Here is a 21,192-nt window from a genome sequence, read left to right on the forward strand (position 1 = left end):
GAGGCACAACTGACAAATCTTTTATCTGCTGGTGTTACGCCAGCTGATCATGGCAATATGATATATTCCTCCCATTAATGCTGTGCCCCAGTGCCATGACTTTGATTTTTAATGAGTGTTTGGATATCCAAGTCCGTGCCCTTTTCTGGTTTCAACAGTCACAGCTCCTCAGATCACGCTGCGCTTCTGTTTGCCATTCATAATGCAGATACTAAATTGGTTATAACAAGGATGTATTTTCATTCCGACTGTACAGCCAGTGGAGAGAGGGGATACTCTCTTACTTCAAGCCAGTTCAGCTCTGAGGTGGTCTGAATTGCTCTACAGATGCCAGTTTCTTCCTCCAGCCTGTCAAAGAGCCTGAAGTGGCTACTCCTTAGGCCAGGCACACTGCAAGATGCCTGAACTCATGTGATATATCTAGAGAAAAACAGCCTGGGTAAATACTTCTTGACAGGACTGTGCCTCTTGAAATGACTTTCCTCTGGAAATTGTTGACTTGTTTCTCTAACTTTGGGGGCAGGGAAAGTACGGATTTTATTAGGGTGTTCTATAGGAAACTAATGTTTTACTTCAGCTATTATAATACTGTGTAATGTATTATTTAAGATATCATCTCACATACCATGTAAGTTTAGATTAGATTATATAAACATCCAAACAAGAAAGTCAAACTAAAAATTTTGATATGATCATTTCAATATTTCTGAAACAAAGTATTTTAGAACATCCATTCAGCATTATGCTTCAAAATGATGGCTCTCTCTTCCAATTAGGAATGAAAAGACATTTGTAATGTCTGAGTCACCTTCTGAACATGAACGGCTTGAGCTTGACGGTTGCTGGAGCTGCACAGTTGGGATTGCTGTTCAGGCTGCTGATATGATTGCTTCCATACATTTTGTTTGGGTTGCAGTAGCACTTAGGGGCTACTGTCAGAGCCTGAGGATCTGTTTTGCAAGGAATCTCGCATTTATACATTACAGATAACACTTGGCCTTCTGTCACACAGAAAATAAGCATTGGACCTGATATGGGAAAAGCAGGCATTATCAAGAGCTTCAGTGGTGACATGGCAGAAGGGGGCTTTTGTGTGCTTTGGCTAAGTGACTGCTTACGTACTGGTTGCCTCAGAGTAACATTGACTACCCAGGACTAATTGGGTAGCTCATTAATTACCTGTCAGTGGTGAACGATGGTTTGAGCTTTCAGGACGCTGAATGTCCTGTGAAACCTGCCTCAGCTAGGGTCTTGATATTGAATTAAATTCCTGGCAATGTTGAGATTGGGAACAAGTGCTTACATGAACACCAGACAAATGGGATTCAAACTCCCACTGCAAACTGGTAAGCCAAAGACTTCTTTAAATGCATGACTTAAATAACCTGGAAGCTGAGGCAGAGCAACTGAGTGGATTATCCAGTCTTTGAATATCAAAAACAACTGATGCATAGATGGTTTCTAAGCAAGATCTTCTGTTTGAAATTAGTGATTTATTATTATTATTACATATTATGGTACAGACCAGAGAGGCCAGAACTTTAAAGCCAAGAATGGCCTTTACCCAAATTCATGAACTTTTAAGGGTGGCCTGCAGTGGTTAACTTGGAGTTCTTGAATTAAAATATACTTGGAAAAGGAGGAAACCAAAATATTATTGAATCTGCAGCAATCCCATGCATCTATGCCCCTGGAGAGCTTGTGTTTCTTTACTCTTGAGGTTCATTATGTCACCAGAAAAGCTTTAATATTTTACTGTGGAAGCAACATAGCCATGAAACATTAATTTTCAGGAATGTGGGAACCATGAAATATGTTTTTTTCTACTAAATTAAGATTTTACTTATTTCCATTCTCACATAGTTAAGGGAACCAATTTTCATGAAATGTTTATGAATATATAGTCTGGAAATTCAAATAGGAAAGGTCCAAAATGTGGGAAGAACATTTTTACCTCAAAAAATCTATTTCACTGATACTGATACCAGACATTTATATTCTACCTTTCATCCTAAACCACTTTTCATCCTGTATCCACCTTGGAACAGCATCTCTCATTACTGAACTGCACACACTCTGGCGTGAAAGTGAACAGCTGACTTATTCCATACAATGAGATGTGGCAGCTGCTTAGATAGTTATAAAATTGTTTACCTCCCTATTTCCACAATGCCGTTCTCTTGCCATTGTAGCAACCAACACCATTCAGATATGCATGGCACAGACATGATTGTATTAGGTTCTTCAGCAGCCTCCAAGCACTCTGCACCATGGCAGATGTCTCTGGCAGGAAATAAAAATGGTGAAGAACAAATTAATTTGTAACCCGTATCTAGATCCTTTAAATATTTGTCTGTTATTGCTAATTAGTGTTGCTAACTAGAGGGCTGATGCCTCTTTCCTATAAAACAAGTGACTGGTTTTCCTTCAAGTTTCTGCACATAATCTTATGCACCCAATCACCACAGCAGCTTTTAGCAGTTTCGGTAGAATGAAAGCATTGTAGTGGCTTAGAGGGAATTAGAAGCACTTAGTCAGGGGGACAAATCCAGAACAAAGTATTCACCTAGGGTTTTTAACATTATATGCTAAATTTATGCCCATTACCAGTTGATTAGAATGGAAAAATTAGCCAAAACATTCCAGAATCATCTGTGTCGTGGGAACCATAGGTTTCTAGGTTATATGACACGCCAGAATATTCAACAAATCACCAGGGTTGTTTTCCTTAATGCTACAATTAGTAATGGCACATTAAGAGAACAATTACTGGATAAGGTTTGACTGCAGGAAGCCCTATGCTATAAATTGGAAATTCTCAACATATGCAACCATATTGCTAGAGAAGATGAGCTATGCAATTAAAACAAAACTGGAGATTTGTTATCAAAGGATAGCAAACAGTACTAAAATCCAGCTGAGAGGTTCCCTGATCTTGTTATCTTCAGGCTTCTATGTGAGTTAATCTAACACAGATGACAACATTTCACAAAGACAATTGTGCATACAGTCATGTCGAGGATGCTTTATAGAACTCCTTTCCATCAGAACATGCAGGTTTGTCGTAAAGCAACTCTTTAAAAAGTCTGGTAGGTTTTGCCAGAACTACATTCCAAGGGAATAAAACAAGAAAAAAATACTGACAGAGTCAGAACAGTCCATTCTCATAGTAGGATTCATTTATAAATTTTGAACACGCCATCTTTCATTTACTTTTTGCTGCATTATAATAACAAATCTTTAAAATGCAAATTGTTTTAAAAGTTGAACTCAAAAGAAACGTTTGATTTTGTCCAAATGATAAATTTTAATCAGCTTGGAAAGGTCTGCGGTTGTGTAGTTTTCCTTTACAGAGAATTTCAAAATTGTCTCTCCTTGTACTCATTCAGAATGAAGAAGAATTTCAAATTCTGAAAATCTTTTGCAAAATGAACTCTGTCCTCCCCCTGCACTATCTGTGCATACATGAAGGGGACAAGAAGCTCAATGTGTAATTTCTGTGAGCCCTAAGGAGATGGTATGTGTGTTAGTATTGTCAAATCCAGGCTTATACAGCTGCTGTTTGAGTATAAATCATAGATGCTTTTGGGCTACACTAACACACTCTGCAGTTTCGTACAGTTGTTAATTAATACAATACTGTATTAGTTCTTCTTACAGTCTTACTATTAACACTCCATGAAATCCCATTAGCTCTGCATATGGTGCCAGACTTGTTCTGAATGTGGGAAAGAAAGAAATTTACAGTGGTATGAATAATAAAGAGATGCTTTCATGTGGTTTCCACTGCGAACATTTTGAAAAAATATTTTCCAGAAAGTGGATTGTGGGGCAATCTTTTCACAAAATTTCAATGCAAACATGCATATATGTCATCTACATTTTTCCCCAGAGTGTGAAAACCCTTATGTACCGCTATTGTTCTATTGCAGAAACAGAAGGAAGATAAAGTAGTCATTAAAAAGGAAAGGAAAGAAAAATTACCAGGTTGTCCCATTGTCCTAACTGACTGAAAAGCAAACAATTACAAAATAAAAATTTGCATAGCTGATGCCAATGAACGGATAAAACTTTCCTTACATTTTAGATATAAATATTTTAAAAGTACAGATAGCGATGACAGTCAAAAGTTGGGTTAGGTTTTCCAGCAGTTATTATTATGAATATCCTGCCTCAGTGATCTGACAGATCCTTCTTAACTTCCAAGAAAATTTAAGTGCCATAGTAAAAAACAGGCTTATTTCTTAACCCCTCATAGAGAGCACTCTAAAATGTATTAGCCATTACGGAAACTTCAGACCTAATTATTTTCTATTAGTTGAGTTTTGTCATAGCATCAACTCTTTAATGAAAGAGAAATCTCACAAGGAGCTGTTAGAAAGGCTTTTAAAAACAGAGGGCATGATGAAACAGGCAGGATTTAGAAGCAGACTATTCCCTGGAGAAGCTGGCTCAATTTTAATTCTCCCCTGATCCTGCCCTACAGTTACAGTAGTAGCAGTACATGGTTAGTAGGATTCCAGCAGATGCTTTTCTTCCCCTTTCTCCTCCCCAGTCCCGTGGTTCATTCATAGTCCAGTATCTGCCATCACATTATGCAATCAGGAATGGCCAGGGCTTTTCTGCATGGCCAGCATCCAGACAGGGACACACTGCTCAGGGAATCCCTCCTGCCTCTCCTCTCGTAGGATGGTGAGTCCGCTCATTTCAATGAGGCTGTGGAGGATGTTGAGGTCTCGGATCACACTACTATCCAGACAATCCAGGATACAGCCCTCCCTGGCTACATTGTCCTTGAGAATGATAACACCGTTATCCTTCAAGCCGTTCTGGCACCGGATGAGAAACTTCAGGAGATCTTTATCTGTCAGATAGCCTACAGATGAAAAGATGGAAAACAGATCACTATTAACCATTCAAACAGACTCCCCCTGTGCACATCGGAATGGTGCCTAGATCTGTTTCTCCATATCCTAATCACTGATGTTTACGAAAAGATCTTGATCTACCAGGTTTCATTATGCAGACCTGGGCAAATCAATGAGATCAACAGTTACAAGCTCAAATCAATATTTATGATCCATGTTAGTAGTAGCAACAGATGTGGACAGAAGTCAGTGGCAATAGTGGAGAAAATACTGGGTGCTGAAGGGTTCTTTAATCTGGTGGTTAAAGTCATAATAAGAATCAGTGGCAGGAAGCTGGAGCCAAACAAATTCAAATTGGAAATAAGTGACAACTGTTTTAACAGTGTAAGTAATTACCAATTGGAAACTACCAACAGAAGTGGTGGATTTACCACCTCTTGAAGTCCTCAAATCAAGCGTGGTTGACTTTCTCAAGATATGTTTTAATTGAACACAAACTTCTTGCTCAGCACAAGGGTAAAGCAATGAAATATAACAGCTTGTAATATAGAATAGGTCAAATTAGATAATCTAATAGTCCCTTCTGGCTTTTTGTGCTACAAATCTCTGTAACTTCGTGTAACATGTGCCCATCAAAGAAGCTCTGGATTAAAGATCCAGTGAGGAATGCAAGCCCTAACAAACTGTCAAATAAACTCTTCATATTGCTCCATACTGTTGTGATTTCTGCATATACCACGTGTTTAAAAACAGGAATTTTTTAATATGTTATTGAGATTGTGTTTTGCATCTCCATTCTCAAAGATCACTTCTGTTGAGATCAGTAGAGTGGGGCTCAGAGAAGAGCAAAATGAGAACCTCATGTGTGAAACCTACCTAAAATGAATTAACAAGGGCAGGTGTTCAGAAACTGAATGAAAAACTTGAAAAAGTTGATTGTATTTTCTAGTCAAAATATTTAGTTTTCTTCATGGTAGATCTAAACTTTTATAAATGGAAGTTGTCATTTCAAAACCACGTTTTGATATAGAACGTCATTTTTGTTTAACTACTTCACTCTCCCCAAAAAAAGAGAAAGAAAAAGGACACAAAGCCCAAAGCTGAATGCCTTCAAATCTGTAGGAAAATGTTAATTTCAGTACAAAATGTAAACTTACATTTTTATTTCTTCATAAAGTAACAGCCAGGGCTCATATAGTTATGTATATGTAAGACAAATCAAGATTGCATAGGCAAGATTCATTGAAGCATTTGGCCACTTAATTTGGAATTTAATGTTCTCTTAATCTAGCTTTTAGCCTAGTTTTCCTCCAAAATGAGATTTTCATTGTGTTGCTATCTGCCAGTCTGTCCTGCCCTGCTACCCCAAAAAGTGTGGATCTTGTTGGCATATTTCAGCCAAATTCAGGATAGTAGTAGAAGCCTGATTAATACTGAAGATCGCTATATAGTTAATTGCAATTTATGGCTGAAGGGAGGAAGGAGAATCAGCCCTCCATTTCTACAAAAGAAGAGGCATATGCTGCCTTTGTCGGCAGCCACCCAGCTGATCTGCACAGCCTCAACAAGTCTTCAGTCATTCTGCCTCATGTTGACTGGGATTTGTTCAAGAGATGAGCCAGGAGCCAGGTTTACTGTAATGGTTGATTGATTAGTCAAAAAGAATAGAAATGCAAAGGAAAAATAAATCGTTCTGAAGCAATTTGTTTGCATAGCAATAGAGGAAAGACCTGTTCTAAGACCAGTTTCCTTACTGTTTAAGACTACATGTAGAGGACAAATTAAGTGCTCCTGAATAAAACCATCTTCTGTGCTGATCTCTCTGCCTTTGTCTTTTGCCTAACAAGAAACAATTTCTGGGATTTTGGTTAGGAGAAGTTGTTCAAGACTCCTCTTGTGCTTTAGAATAACAAATCCTGCCAGCTGAAATTGCACAAGGGACGCTTAGGTCCAACGACAAGAAGAAAACCTTTCTGGAAGGACTGCTAGGCACTGCAGCAGGTTTTCCAGAAAAATTACAAACTCTTCAGCAGTAAAGGTTTTAAGGAACAGCTTGGGGAAAAAATCTGCGAAAAATGGTATTTCTGACTGATTGGGAAAGGAGAATAAAAAGTTGACTTTTCAGGGCACCTTCAATTCACTTCTGTAGTTGCATGACTATTCTGTTTGCTTATGGGCTTACAACACTTTTCATTCAAGGATCTCTGCACACTTCACAAAAGTAATTAACTCCCATACAATTGCTGTAAGTAGGAGGGGAAAAAAATCTTTTTTGGGGAGACATGCACACACTGTCTAACTGCCTCTTTGCTGCTATTAATGCTGCAGTGCATTCTCAGGGGTGGCTGCAGGAGAAGCAGCAGGTATTTGTTATAGGGGGTGGTGGTGCTGGATGACACAGCTAACAGAACCTGTTGGATAAGCATCAGTTCATGTAAAAGATACAATCATATGGTTTATAGCTTTTGATGATTTCACTATGGTTAGTTTTTTTTTTTTTTTTTTTTTTTCCAGGTTGTTTCTTGAAATAAAGCTCAGGTCTCAATAAAAAATCATCAGATTCAGAAATCCCTCTGAGAACATCATCATGAAGAATAGATTCCCACTGTCAGAGGCTAAGAAAGGACCAAAGGTGATATCCCCAAAAGGCCACTTAGCCTAACAAGTTCTGTGTGTGAGGGGTATCATGCCAGTGTTTCCCTCAAGGTCTTTGCTGGAAACCATCCCACAGGATGCCAAGACATGATGCAAAAGTGGTGAAACCTGTGTGGAAAATGGCCCTCTGCAAAGAACTGAAGAAAACCATCCTTAAATGAAGGCAGGATCAATCTTGTAACTAAACAAACCCAACAACCTGTCCTGTGTTCAAATGCTTGGGCTGCCCCATCCACAAAGGGGGTGAGATCTCTCAAAAAGGCTCTTTTTTCTTGCTAGATTGCATGTCAGAAGGTGAGAAATCATCAAGGATATCTCTCTGGCAGTCTGCAGTACCCAACGGCTCATGAAAAACACATGGGCAAAAGGGTGTCCAAAATCTGCCAAGACTCGAGACACCAACAATGAGGTCTCACATGCTGCACATCCTCACAGCCAAGCTTGATCCTCACACATTGGTACTGCCACAGTGCTACAGTCTTTCTCCCACCACGTGCCAGATGTGGAGGTGTTGACAGATCACATCTCACTATGAGGCCAACGCTCTCTATCTGTCTGCAGCAGTAGTAGCTAAGGAGGATTCCTGCTCAATATATAAGGCCTATCTATAAGGCCTACTCCTCAGCTGCACCTTAGCATGTGCAAGCTGCTCCCACGTACATGTACCTTTCTCCAGTATTTGACATGAAAAAAGCAACTTGATCTCTACCCACTGTGCATGTGGCTAGGGAGAACACTCAGAAGCCTCTTGTGAGTTTTTAAAGGAAACAGGACTGTACTGGGCTGACAGGGGACTGTGGCAAATTACAGGAGATATGGACTGCGAGGACTGCCTGACTGCACAGGAAGGCTACAGGAGTACGGTGGTTTCAGATTTATTTATTTATCTTCTTATTTGCTTGTCCTGGATGCTATGGGACCAGGTACTGGAAGTGAATGAGTGCAAGACTAGCCTTGTGCCTCCAGCACTGGTCAGTCCTGGCCTGGCATTATAAAAGGCTTGAGAACCTCCTTTTACAGCTGCACCATTCTTTTAACATTAATTTTAGCACAGGCTGTGTAGTTCTCTGAGATGCTGAGCTGGATGAATCATGCTGAACTAACCTGAAACCCACTGAATCCAGATGACATCATATCTTTGTGGGGCTGGAGTGAATTCCTGGAGGCTTTTGCAATAATACATCTCTACTCTGTCCTCCTTGCCCTGCAGGTAGTTCGGGACCTCAGCCAGGAAATTCTCCATCATATCCACCAGTTCCACGCTCTTGAAAACTGGTAACAGGACATGCTTGCTGATCCGACCTATCCCAGAGCCGCAGTCCAGGGCGCGGTTGGTGCCAGCTTTCCCCACCCCCTGTGGAACACAAGAAAATCATTTGAAATCTGAAAACTGAAAGATCATCCCCTCGTCTCTGTAAAGTTGTTTGCAACTTCATCTGTCACGTATTTGTATGCCACAGCCAACTACAAGACTACGCAAATCTCATTATGTTCTGACCCCAGTAAAGGCCTAATGAAAAAGAAAGAATATGCCAAATATTGCATACAAGAAGTAACTTCTGGAGCACAGAATGCCTAAGGTGCTCATTGACATCTTTGCAGATGCAGAGTGTCTGTGAGATCCAACTGTGTTTCTCAGAATAAGTTGGATCTGAGCAAAGATCACGGAGTTTTAGGTAACTTATCACAACACAAAAGTTTGGACTGGAGCATATACAGAATTTCTTTTTTTTAGTCAAAGAAACAAGCAAGATGATTGAGTAGTTTCTGCTTAAGTATTCATTTTTTTCTTCCTAAATATCGTCTCTGGATAGAGATCAGACAAGAAAAATTGTTGCACAGAGGATATGTCTTTGAGAAAATAATGAGTCACTGTAAAAGGACCTTTATAATGAAAGCTGTATTTTACCCCTGAAGCTTCCATTCTGGCTATAAAAAGGCTCTTAAGAGCCTGCTGCTGTTCTGTAAAACAGAATTTTTTACTTAAAAAAGAAATTTTAAGTCTGTACAGGCACCGACTGTGGGACTGGAGCTCCCCTGGCCGAAGTTATCTGTTAAACAAATACATTAAAAGCAAATGTAAACACCTTTTCCCTGTCTCTGGAACTGAGCATTGAAGCAAAAGCTATGGGCCAAAGTCCCTGCTGTACCTTTGCTGCTCTTAAAGGAAATAAGCCCAGGAAGAGTCTAGCTCTTCCTGCTTATTGGGAGACCCCCTCTGTAATGACCAAGCATAAATCATGTAACTCACTGTTTTTCTGGCCTTGCTTCAGTGGGTAATTCAGTAGATTATTAAGGTCAAAGGACAGTACCGTCAATGACATGACTATGAATAGCCCAGCTCAGCATCTGGTTACACAGAGTAACCGTAGAAAGAGCACAAGGACCTCAATCTCACTGGTCTCTGGGGCTGCTGGTCCTAATTTGTATACCTAGGAAGATTAGGAAGATTAATCTCCTGATGCGTGCAGGAGTCCACAAGCCTTCCACCCGATTGGACTCTGGAGAATACCTGTTTGTAGTTAGCCAGAAAATGTGAGCTATTCTTCATTCCCAGGCTGGGTTTAGAAGCATGGGGCTTTTACTGAGGACCAGACTGAGCTGTAACGAGGAGTTCGTGAAAGGAGAAGGAACTGTGCATTAGATCTTCACAAGGTGTATTTCTGTACTGTTTGCTGGCAGGTACATACAGGCTTATGCTGATGAGATTAAGTAAAATGGTTGAGGAGAGCTGGTGAGAAAACAGGGATCATTTACCAAAAAGCTAACAGAATTAGATAAAAAGCTGTTCAACTTCTTTAACTTTGTATTTCAGAGAACCTACAGTCACAGTACCTTACTAAAACCAGGGAATTCATTTCCCATGATGTGTCACAGCAAGGACCTCTGATGTCACATCTCCATTTGCCATCAAGAAAAGGGAAAGGAAACACTCATGGGAGATGAAGCTTGACCCCATGCTTCACTGACAGGGAGCAAGAGCACCAGGCAGTCAGAAGAGAAGCCCTGCAAAGCACCACAGCTCCATTTATAATGAAAATGTTGACATAATTCCATGTTCAGCTAATATATTTTCAGTTTGGGAGTGCTCAGATCTTTGACAGGGTATTAACATTTTCTTTGGAAGGCAAGCATTTTCCCAAAAGCCTAATTGAGTTGAAAATTGGACTTCTTATTTAAAGAAATAGTGTAAGTGAAAATTTTAAGCCAGAGCAGGCTTCAGAATTTAAGATTGACTGCTTCGCTTTTTACGTGTTTCCCGTTACTCAGAATCGCTGTCACTGAGGTCATGTACACACCCAAAAATTCTGCTGTGAAGCTGAACAGGGCACTCACAAAGCTCCTTAGAAATAAAAGAGTTGTGGCATATGTTCATGATGCTACTACTTCAGGTTTTGAAAGGGCAGGAAGGCAGTCTAGATATGTAGGGGAAACAAAATAAATCAGCGTTTAAGAAATAGTTAAAAAACACAGTGGTTTTCTTTCTAAGTAATTAAAAAACCTTTTTTCAATCAAATATCTTCCATCTCGCTGATCAAACAGAAGGAAAATCACTTTCCAGAAGCTTTTCATTCAGAAAGTCCCTCATCAGGCAGCTGAATTTAGGGCAAGACAGGGCAGCAAGGAACGAAGGGTTTGGGGGCAGAAAGGGAGCTATAGGAACATAATCCCCATCTGTACTGTTTCATACACCTAAGCTCTCAATTTTTCCTTAATTAATGGTTTCTTTGCTCCGTTTTTTTAACAGATTACCTCTGGATTAGAGAGAACACAGTGCCTGTGTGGACATCAAGGCTTGAACCGGTGTGAATACATTTCCATACATATGCATTGGTATAACTCTGCTGATAACCTTTCAAGTACGACCGTACCTAAGACAACCTATAGCTTGTCTGTATAGCACTGTTGGCTCAAGTTCTCACTCAGATGTTGCTTTTGGTTTGAGTTCTGCCCACACACACATAAAACCTCTTAACGTGAGCACAGTGGCACTTTTAACTCAGTTTGACTCGCCTGGGCTGGAGACAGGTTAAAATATAAGTGAAGTCCTTAGTTTTCTATTGCCTTGTTGTAATTCCTTCCATGTGCCCAGGCAAGATAAATTCTCCCATGGTAAAGAAATCTGTAGCTCAGTTTACAGTGGTGCTAAGAATCATGCTAAGAAATGCCATACATGAAGGTATGCAACATCAGTCATGGAAGGGAAATGTCACTGTGTGGCATTTCCACACCAGCCAAACTAACTCAAGAAGGGTAATTTGAGTGGAACTGGGCAACTGTTTTTAAGGAGCACTAGTTTTGCCAGAAAATAAAGTTTTGGAAGAAGAAAACTCTCTGTGAAATTGATACCTCAAATCTAGAGAATAGTTCTAGCCAAAAAAACATGGGAAAGAATGTTGAAAATGTCAAGATACTTCTTTCTGACGACTTTCAAGGAAAAAAAAAAACTTGTCAACTTTTCATTTCTAAACAGCATTTTTCATTTTGGAACTGACTTATATCTTGAAAACAAAGGAAATGTTTTTTTCAGAGGGTAAAACAATCAAAAAATAAATGAAATACATTCAGTTGATCTGAAACTAATTTTCCTATTTTCTGAGTTTGTTAAACTTCTCTGTAAAGAAACTGTAGTTTATATTAGGGTGAAGCAAATTGTTTTTGTTTTTTTCTTCTTTGACTGCCTTATTGGAAAAAAAATATTCATGGAGCCATAAACTAGGGAAGACATGGCTCAAATTAGCTGTAGAGTAAGGTCACTACTACAGAAAGCCAGTAAATATCTGTATCTGCTTGAGAAGGATTCAAATTGCAGTAGTAAGAAAGGAAAATAAACCAGAAGTAAATAACCAATTGACTGTATCTCAATAGAGGACAGGCTTTAACAAACTAAATCAGAAGTAGCAAACATGCAGATTCCTTTCTCTTCCTTTTTTTTTTTTTTCTTGTTTGATCTTGGCCATTCAGAGTATCCCTTCTATCCCTGGCTAATAATAGGAGTAGGAACTCTGCTCTGGAGTATTTTGTATCTGTCATCACACCTGATGCATTGGGTATGAATTCTCTTTGGCCTGTGAAACTCTGCTACAGACTGTACTTCTTTCCTTTTTGGGTCCTGGACATGAGAAAGTTTAACAGTGTGGTTCAAACTGGCTGTTCAGGAAACTGAATCTATATGATGTCTAGGAAGTGTGAAATCTTTCCCTGAACACAGGCTTATGCATCACTTGAATTCCATAAATGTCCTTAAAAGAAGACTTAAGTAACATGTAAGGGATATGCCTTTGGCTGGCTCTGGGCTCACAAGTTGCTTTTTTTTTTTTCCCCCTGAAAATGCCATGTTACTGTCAGGTTCATCTGCCTTGCTGAATTTACTTCACATTTTCTTATTTCATAAAAAGCCTGATAGATGGAGGCCTTCAAATGTTGTTAAACCATTAATACAAAACACGGTCATTAGAAATAACGTATTTTTTTCACTTAGGTAATCGCAGTTTCCCATTACCTAAAAACACACTGCCCCCAAAGCCTCTGTCAAGTACAGTAAACTTTTTCATCAGCTGCCCTTCACGGCTATATAGGATGTTTATCTGTTGTTAAACCACACTCATTTTCCATCCCAACTCATTTAAACCGTGCCCTTTTGAAACACAACATCTAATTAACTTATTGAGGTTTTTTTCCACAAAAGATCATGAAGGCTAAAAAAAAGGTCATCTGCCTATGCCAAGTTTGTACATTTGAGTAGAAAATGAAAGATCTGTGGTAGTGTTATATAGAACTAGTAATTTTGTGAGCAGGACAATATAGAAAATTTGGTTCCCTGTAGCTTTGTGAGTTCTTTAGCATCTAATACTGTTGTTGAGCTAATTTAGCAGGCTTTTTATCCCCAGGAAAGGGAAGAGGCAGTCAGAAAACCATTGGACCACACTTAAAAAAATGTACAGATTCCTAAAGATACATTTAGGCATCAGTGGGATTTTCTGAAACCTGAGTGCCAGTGATACTGCTATTGTACGTGCTTTTAAAATCCTGCTTGGCATCTCTTTGCATCTCAGGTCAAACCAGACCTTTAAGATCTTTACAGACCTTTAGAGTTCTGCCTACAGAGTCTACAGTGATACTACAATGGTCGAGAATAATATATTTTTCCTAATGGTAGCTTATTCTATATACTGCTAACACTGGGAGGGGAAGGAGGGTTGGTTTTTCTTGCAGCATTCTCAGAAAAAAAAATAAAAACCTATAAATAGGCAAAACAGAAACTTGGCATTTAGTCTCAGCTACTTTCCCAAATAGACTGCAGGAATTTGCACAGACGACCACGAAAAGTCCCAGTCCTGCACTGAGAATTAATCTCCCACCCAAGCTATAGGAAGTCCTTGCACAGTCCTCTTTGCAAGCTTCAGAGTGTGAGAAAGGGATGCAAAACAGGTAAAAAACGACATACAGCCGGGCAAAATGCGTTTTCAGGATGATGAGTGCTCTGGCAGGATGCATGTAAATTATATGTTCCTAGCCCCCATCGCAGCCAGTTACGACGTGCGCTTCATGCATATCAAATATGACATATGGTGCCATTTACAATACTGCATGTCGCTTATGCCACACACCACCGCTGTCTCTTGCAGAAGATGGGATTAAATGACTCACCCCAACAAACTTCCTGAGAAATTCCCTGGAGGATTCAATGTCTGTATTGGAGAGCTCAATGTAGTCTCCCATCATGCCCTCTTCTGTGGCTGGTACCTCCTGGTAGAAGTGTTTGGCCCTGGCGTAGAACTGCATCTCCCCATTGATAACTTGACTTGTTAAAGCGTAAAGTTTCACTGTAGGCAGATAAATCATTGTTTCATTGTTAATGACAGATATTTCTGGGTTAGTTTTATTGTTCTGGAGGCATGGTGGTGAAGAGCTACAAATCTAAGTTGAGCCTCCATATCAGCAAACCTCTGTTTCAAAAGCAAAGGTAGAGGAAAGGGTGTTGGATTTAATCCTGCAAGGCTGTGAAAGGACACAGCACCTCTTGGGCACATTCAGTGCCTCCCAGGCTCAGAGCTCGTTTGTCATTACACAGTACAATTTCCCATCGGTGAAAAATCATTTCAGTTTGAAGACGAACATTCATGCCAGAGAGAGAAATGGGGCTGGTTTTCTCCCCGAATTGCTGTGGGCAGAGTTTATGGCTGTACAGGATCCACACTTCTGCTGTCACAAACCTAACCGCCCCTTACGGCCTGCACGTTTCCATATATGCTTTCCAGCCATTGACAGCTGCACGGAGAGAGTAGCACAAGAGTGCAGATGAATGAGGCACTTGCTCTCGTTTATTTTTAGTGATACTGTACAGTCTGGGGCACTGCGAGTAAGCTGAACCCACGAACAGATGGTACTCTCAGGCCTCGAAGACTATACAGAGGGGAAGGATAATTTACAAGAGAGAGTCCTAAATTTTCTTCCATCATAGATCAGGGAGCAAAATAATAAAACTCCCGTGTGCAGAGGCTTGGATATTTCTTTTCATTGCTTGGCTATTTGCTGGTAATAAACAGCAATCATAACTTTGAGGCTGTTTTATCAGAACCCGTGAGTTCTGTTGGGTGAAGGCTTATTGGCCCCCATGCAATGAAGAACTGAGATCTATGTGCTGCATCTGTTTCTCTTCTGTACTTGTGTGTTGGCATATCAAACGTAGTTATGTTTCATAGCTCAAAATTTGGGACGCGGGCAGGTCAGAAACCGTTTGGAAACCAGCAGCTCTTGCTGTCCCCTCTCACATGCAGGTGCACGGGCATTTTTCTGCGTGTATGAGGAGCTGTTCCCAGCCAGGCCCTCCAAGAAAACCACGACTACAAGCCTGGGGGTGAAAGCCAAGCACTAAGGAGGGATGGAGTCACTCTGGGAGTGTCTTCGTGAGCACCACTTTGCAGCGTGAGCCCAGCCCTGCTGCAGACTTCCAGCGTGCTCAGGGAACTGGAAGCGAGCAAGCAGCAAACACCTTTCTGTTAAGGATAAGGGAGCAGGACTTGGTCGCTGCTCAACTTCTGCCTTCTGGGGGCTGAATCCTTAAAACTGCTGCTGGTAATGCTGGCAGGGCTCTGAACAAGCCGTGCCTTGCTTGCCCTGCTGGGAGCAGAAGCTATGCCCTCCACTCAGAGGATGAGAGCTAGGCCAGAGAGCCCGAACATAAGCCTGGAATGGATTTATTGAGGGCAAGCAAGCTCAGCAGGGAATGATAAGTGTGTGCCTGCCCATCCTCAGCGGGAGAATGACATTTTGGAGGCAAATGAGGGGGGACAAAGGAAGTCGGATGGAGAATAATTACCACCAAGGACCACTCAGAACAGAATAGTGCTATTGGGTTACACACCAGCAGCATGCCCGGCATATCCTTCATCCAACAAAAGCAGCATTACCAGCCCCTCTTGTCATCACCTGCTTAAGTCAACTGCCGAACGGATACTATTAAAGCTTTAATCCATTACACATTTATGTTATGCCTGAGAAATTTATACCACAAGAAGCACTGAGCCCAGCAAGGGTCAAACCTGGGAGTTTTACACACTCCCCTGATTATATTCACATTCTCAGAAGAAACCATTCAGCTGCAGAAATTAATATGAAAGGGGCAGCAGCCAATCCCCAGCACTACTTGGCCAGGGTGGCTCCCGGAGCCTGGGAAATAAAGGCTCCATTGGTGGTAGGGATTCTTCCAGTAAATGATCTCCATCCTCCCCCGGGAGCGGCACCAGCTTGTTTTCTCTGGGTCTTGTTTTCTCCATTTCAGATGCCAGCCTGTCTGGTGAACAGAACTGAATCCCCTGATGCTGCTTTACCGGATCTTCCCTATGAGAGTCCAGTGATGATTTCTAGGGTTTGTTTAATGGGACTATCAAGGGACTGTGATTTATCCCGTTCCACTAGACTGAAGGGAAATGCATTTACAGGCTGTCTGCACACTAGGACAGGGTGTTGCAGGCAGCTGGCAGCACGCATGACAAATATTCAGGGTCCTTCTACTCAATACATGAGCCTGACCCGAGGCAACACATGGAGACGATATGCTGCTCAGGATATCAGATCTGTAGTGTGTGCTCTCAGATTTCTCACTCAGAAGCAGTGTCAGGCTCGCAGAATGCCTGCCGGGGCTCGCATGCACACACCAGCTGACTTCGGCTCCTCCCTGGCCAGCTGGGGCCCCAGAGCCCTGCCTTATGCGCTGGCATCTGAAACCACCTCTGGTCTGAACATCCACTTTTTTTCTCTACCCAGCGAACTTTGCAAAGATCTTTTTGTGCAAGTGTCCCCCTCTGAGGGCATGCAAGGACACCGGCTAAAAGGGTGGCACTGTACCCACAGCCTCCTCCTGCAGAGCCACGGAATCTCGCTCCCGGAGCGTGCGACCTCCACAGATGATTTCCACCTCTCTGCTCCCTCAGTGTTTCTCCTCCCTCTCATGAATTTGCATCGCTGCCAACTCTCCCAACCCACAACCCAATTTTCCAGACACAACCAATCAACCTCACCTCTGATCTGCCTCGCAGCTGTGCCTGGCATGCAGGCTCGAGCAGCAGGACCAGAGGGAGCAGGAGGTTTGCCAGCTTGCAGGAATCTACCGCAAAAGAGGAGTGCGAGGAGACACATGTCCTTGGTGGCAGCTAGCGTTGCAGCTCTGCTCCAGCACGCCTCCCCCTCATCACAGGACCTGTCTAGCCAGAGGCATCTTCCCATTCCGCGACCCACGTGGGACTATCTCCTGCATCAGGAAATGAAATACTTGTGAGGTCTGTTGCTGACACACAGCCTGATTTCAGTGTACGCCGCGAAGCAGGGCACAGGCAGGACAGGATGATGGAGCCTGTAAGTCTCCCACAGGCTGCGGGGGGAGGCAGCTCTCACAAAGTTTGCAGTGTTCACTTAGGTGCCTTGTAATGTTTCCTGTTAGGAATGTGTTTCTAGTAAAGTGAGAAGAAAACTTTTTAGCGTGGCACGCAGCCTCTCAGCTCAACCTGCTGGCAAGGCCCTCGAGCAGCGAAGGCTGAAAGGAACCCACTGGCAAAGGAGGCTGAGAGCAGAAACTGGCTCCTAAAGGTCACCCGCAGTCATGAGGTGTTAGCAATTTCCAGTTGCTGCAGACGTGGTCTGGATGCTGAGTGGTGACCTAGATCTGAATGCCAGCCCCTGGGCTAGACGGGGAACATCTACCTAAGCCCTTTTTCCCTGCACAGTCCAAAAATGCTATCTCCATTTTTTTTTTATGGATCAGCTCAAAATGTTGTTTCCCTTTTCTGATCTAAAGCTCTAGAGAAATGGGACCCCATAATACACAGGACTGGGCACAATCCCAACCTGCAGTACATGTTCTTGGTTGCAGGGTTTGCTCAGCTAAATTTCCCTGGCAGAAGTGAATGTTGCAAGTAATTTTTTTGAAGTTTTTATTTGTGAACATTATTTTGTGGCTCCAACTGCTTTCTGCGAGATATTGAACTAATTCCAGTTTGGCCGGGTATTCCCTTTTAAATGCAACATCTGCTTTGTGCATCAGCCGAAAAATAGTTATCTGGGTGCAGGGCACAATTCACCTCTCTGTTATGGTCCGAGAACCATTTAAGCCCTGTTTTATTGAGGATGAACATCAGCCCACCCCCTAGAGCAGATTTTACTTAGACACGTGCCTCACATACTGAAACATTTGGCTCTGTGGACTGATCATCTGAGTTTTCCACTGCAGATCTCACCCCACTGGCACCAAGTCCCACAGCCCACGTAAACACATGCACTGTTTCCAAAATCTGAGTAGCTTCATTAAAGTCCACAGGGCTTAGGGGCATTCACACGCATTTAAGTACGCTGTTGGACCTGGGCCTAACGTTACTCATGTCTTTTATTTATAAATGTTACCCCAGCCTGTAAAAATGACATGTTTCTCTTAACAGGCTGTGATACCAGATATGCTCAGCTCATAGGTAAACATGCCTAAGTGATCCCCCACTGAACCTAGGAACAGAGGGGTGGGAAAGTGTGGAGTTTGCGTGGTTTGAAGTAAACTTTGTACCTTGGTGACTCTTGGTTTCAGGGAAAGTTCCAGTGTGAGGCCTGATTTCAGTGTAATTATTCATGCGTAGGGTTAAGCACATGCATAAGTATCCTGCTAGGTCAGAGTCCTGGTGTTGTATTCGTGGTTTAATTCTGTTTACACAGAGATATCTGGATCTAGCTGTGAAGTTCAGTTCATTTCTGGTCAGTTCCACTCTGAACTGAACTGGATAACGTCATTGTGCAGAGATGTTCAGACCTGCCACATTCTTTCCTCTCCATCACAGAGAGCACAGGATCACAGGATAGGCTGGATTGGAAGGCACCTAAAGAGGTCGCTAGTCCAAATTTCTGCTCAAAGCAGGGACGGAGATAAGGTTGGACAAGGTTCCTTTGGTCTTTATTCATCTGTCTTGAAAGCCTGCAGTGATGCAGAATTGTATAACCTCCCAGGGCAACCTTTTCCAAGGCCTGACTGTCCACATTTTTCCTTATAGCCAGTCTGAACTTCTCTAGTTTCAATTTATGCCCACTGTCTCCTGTCCTCCACTTCACACCACTGTGAAGAGTTTGGCTATTCAAGTCACTGATAAAGATGTTAAACATCGAGGGCAGTTCCCCACTGACCTCGAGATTGAATATGATTTATTAACTATGACTTTCTGAGCCCAACCATCCGACTATTTTTTACCCATCTGATTGTCCACCCACCCGGACCATGACATGCATACTGTGGACTCACAGTACATTTTCCATGGGGTCCAACTGATTTGGGTGTGCTGGCAATAAAGTGGAAAACTTTAGAGAAGTTGTAATAATGACTCAGAGCATGAAAAACCTGGCAGAGGGACTCTTCAGTCTGACAGGTAAACATTTTGCAAAGTTTGTTGGCTAGGAATGGAAATTCAAATAAAATTCAGACCAAAAATGAAATAGTTTTAAGAGAGTGAAGTAATTAGGTCTGGTAACAGCTTAATTATGTACTGATGAATTCTCAGTCATTTGCAGCTCTTAAACCAAGTTATTTTTGTCTTCATAAATATATACTGTGAGCCAGGCATAAGTTATAAGCACGATCCAGGAACTTTTATGTGAAATTCAAAGCTAGATGTTCATAACAGTACCTTCTAGTCATAAAATGATCTACCAGTACTTACATTAGCAGTTACATTGTAGGAAATCCTGCTCAGTTTCTAATATGTTGTGTTTATTTTCAAAACAAATGAAAGAATAACATTGTCATAGACTTCTTGAGATTACATCGACCTATAATTAACTTTCCTTCCTTTCCATCTTTCCTTCCTTTCCATCGTTCATAGCTACCTGCCACTAGGGACAGGAGTATTTACCTTCCACAGTTCATTTTAGATAGCGGAAGATACTGCTGTATGTGAAAAGCCACATCAAAATACTATGAAAACATGGAAATACTTCTTCTCTTTACAGACTCATGAATTCTAGCATCTTGAGCAGAGTTCTTACTGGGGTCTGTACAATCTTACAGACTTGGGTAATCCACTTGCCTATACGGATCTTTCAACCAGGAAGGAGTGCTCAAGAATTCACTCTGAAGCACTGGTTAGTAGGTTGGACAGACACAGCCCTTCCATCTTAAATTCTAACGTTGAGTGGAAGCCGAATAATTCTGCTTAAAAAGTAATATGGTAACATAATAAAGCTTCAAGTCAAATCTGCTTTTTAGGTATACTGTCCTGGGAAAATTCTGGTTCTTATTCAGGGTCAAAGTTTCCTAAGAAGTGAACATTCTTTTCCTGCATGTAAAAAAACAAAATCTTGGCATCCTGTACTTTTCACTGAAATTAGGCTATAAACAAATGTTTTCGAAGCATATTCCTCCCAGATAACTGTGGGCTAGACAGCCTGCTGCAGAGAACTGGATTACAGCCTCTCGATAAAAAAATGTAAAAAGCATTACCTTGCAAGCACTTGTCCAAAGCAATCCATATGACAAAGCTAAGGACACACCAAGAAACAACAGAACAGGTATCGGGCAGCAGAAAGTACGGCCTGTCAGCTCTGCTCCTCTGGGATTTGTCCTTCCAAGTTCTGAATAGGTCAATTCATGTTTTAAATTGTGAGAAGAAAGGGTGCCATCACCCAGAAACTAAACTTTCCTTCACTCTTGTGTTTGTTTTTTTTTTTCCTTGCCCTTCTCTGCAAATCTGTGGAGTATTCAGGTTAAACACCAGGGTACTGAGTTAAAGGGAGAGAGAGAGTAACAAACAGTGTAGCTAGTACTATAGGCTCCCCAGCAGGGCTTCTCAAAACTACTATTTTTGTCATTAGCGTGTCTGCACCCTGCCACCTAACATGACACGTCCTTCCGGACGTGGTCACACACGCACACATGCTCCTGCCCACGTTACTCACCCAGGGGAAGCTTTTCCAGCAGATAAAGGTAACTCTGAAAGAAGTCGTTCTGGATTGCCTTATGCAAGTCAAAGGACATGCTGTGGCGACAGAGTTCTTCGTCTGTCTTGTGCCAGCGCGACTTAAAAGCCAAATGTGCTCCTTTATATGCCATGATGAAGACGTTTTTTGCAAGGGCAGACGGTTGTTGTGCCCGGTGCTTCCTGGAGGACCTGTCCTTCCAAAGAGACAGAGGCAGCGTCAT

General features: G+C 41.8%; 1 protein-coding gene across 1 annotated transcript; it reads right to left on the reverse strand.

Annotated features, from left to right (window-relative positions):
• Positions 1 to 830: 830 nt before the first annotated feature.
• NTMT2 (N-terminal Xaa-Pro-Lys N-methyltransferase 2) lies at positions 831 to 21,192 on the reverse strand (the record flags this gene model as incomplete). The annotated part of the gene is made up of 4 exons (XM_082766468.1): positions 831 to 4,876; positions 8,628 to 8,877; positions 14,175 to 14,350; positions 20,949 to 21,192. The coding sequence occupies 4 exons, from the start codon at positions 21,190 to 21,192 to the stop codon at positions 4,602 to 4,604; spliced, it is 945 nt and encodes a 314-aa protein (XP_082622594.1). The 3' UTR covers positions 831 to 4,601.

The sequence above is a fragment of the Aythya marila genome, assembly GCF_965140915.1.
Source record: "Aythya marila genome assembly, chromosome: 8".
Taxonomy (NCBI): domain Eukaryota; kingdom Metazoa; phylum Chordata; class Aves; order Anseriformes; family Anatidae; genus Aythya; species Aythya marila.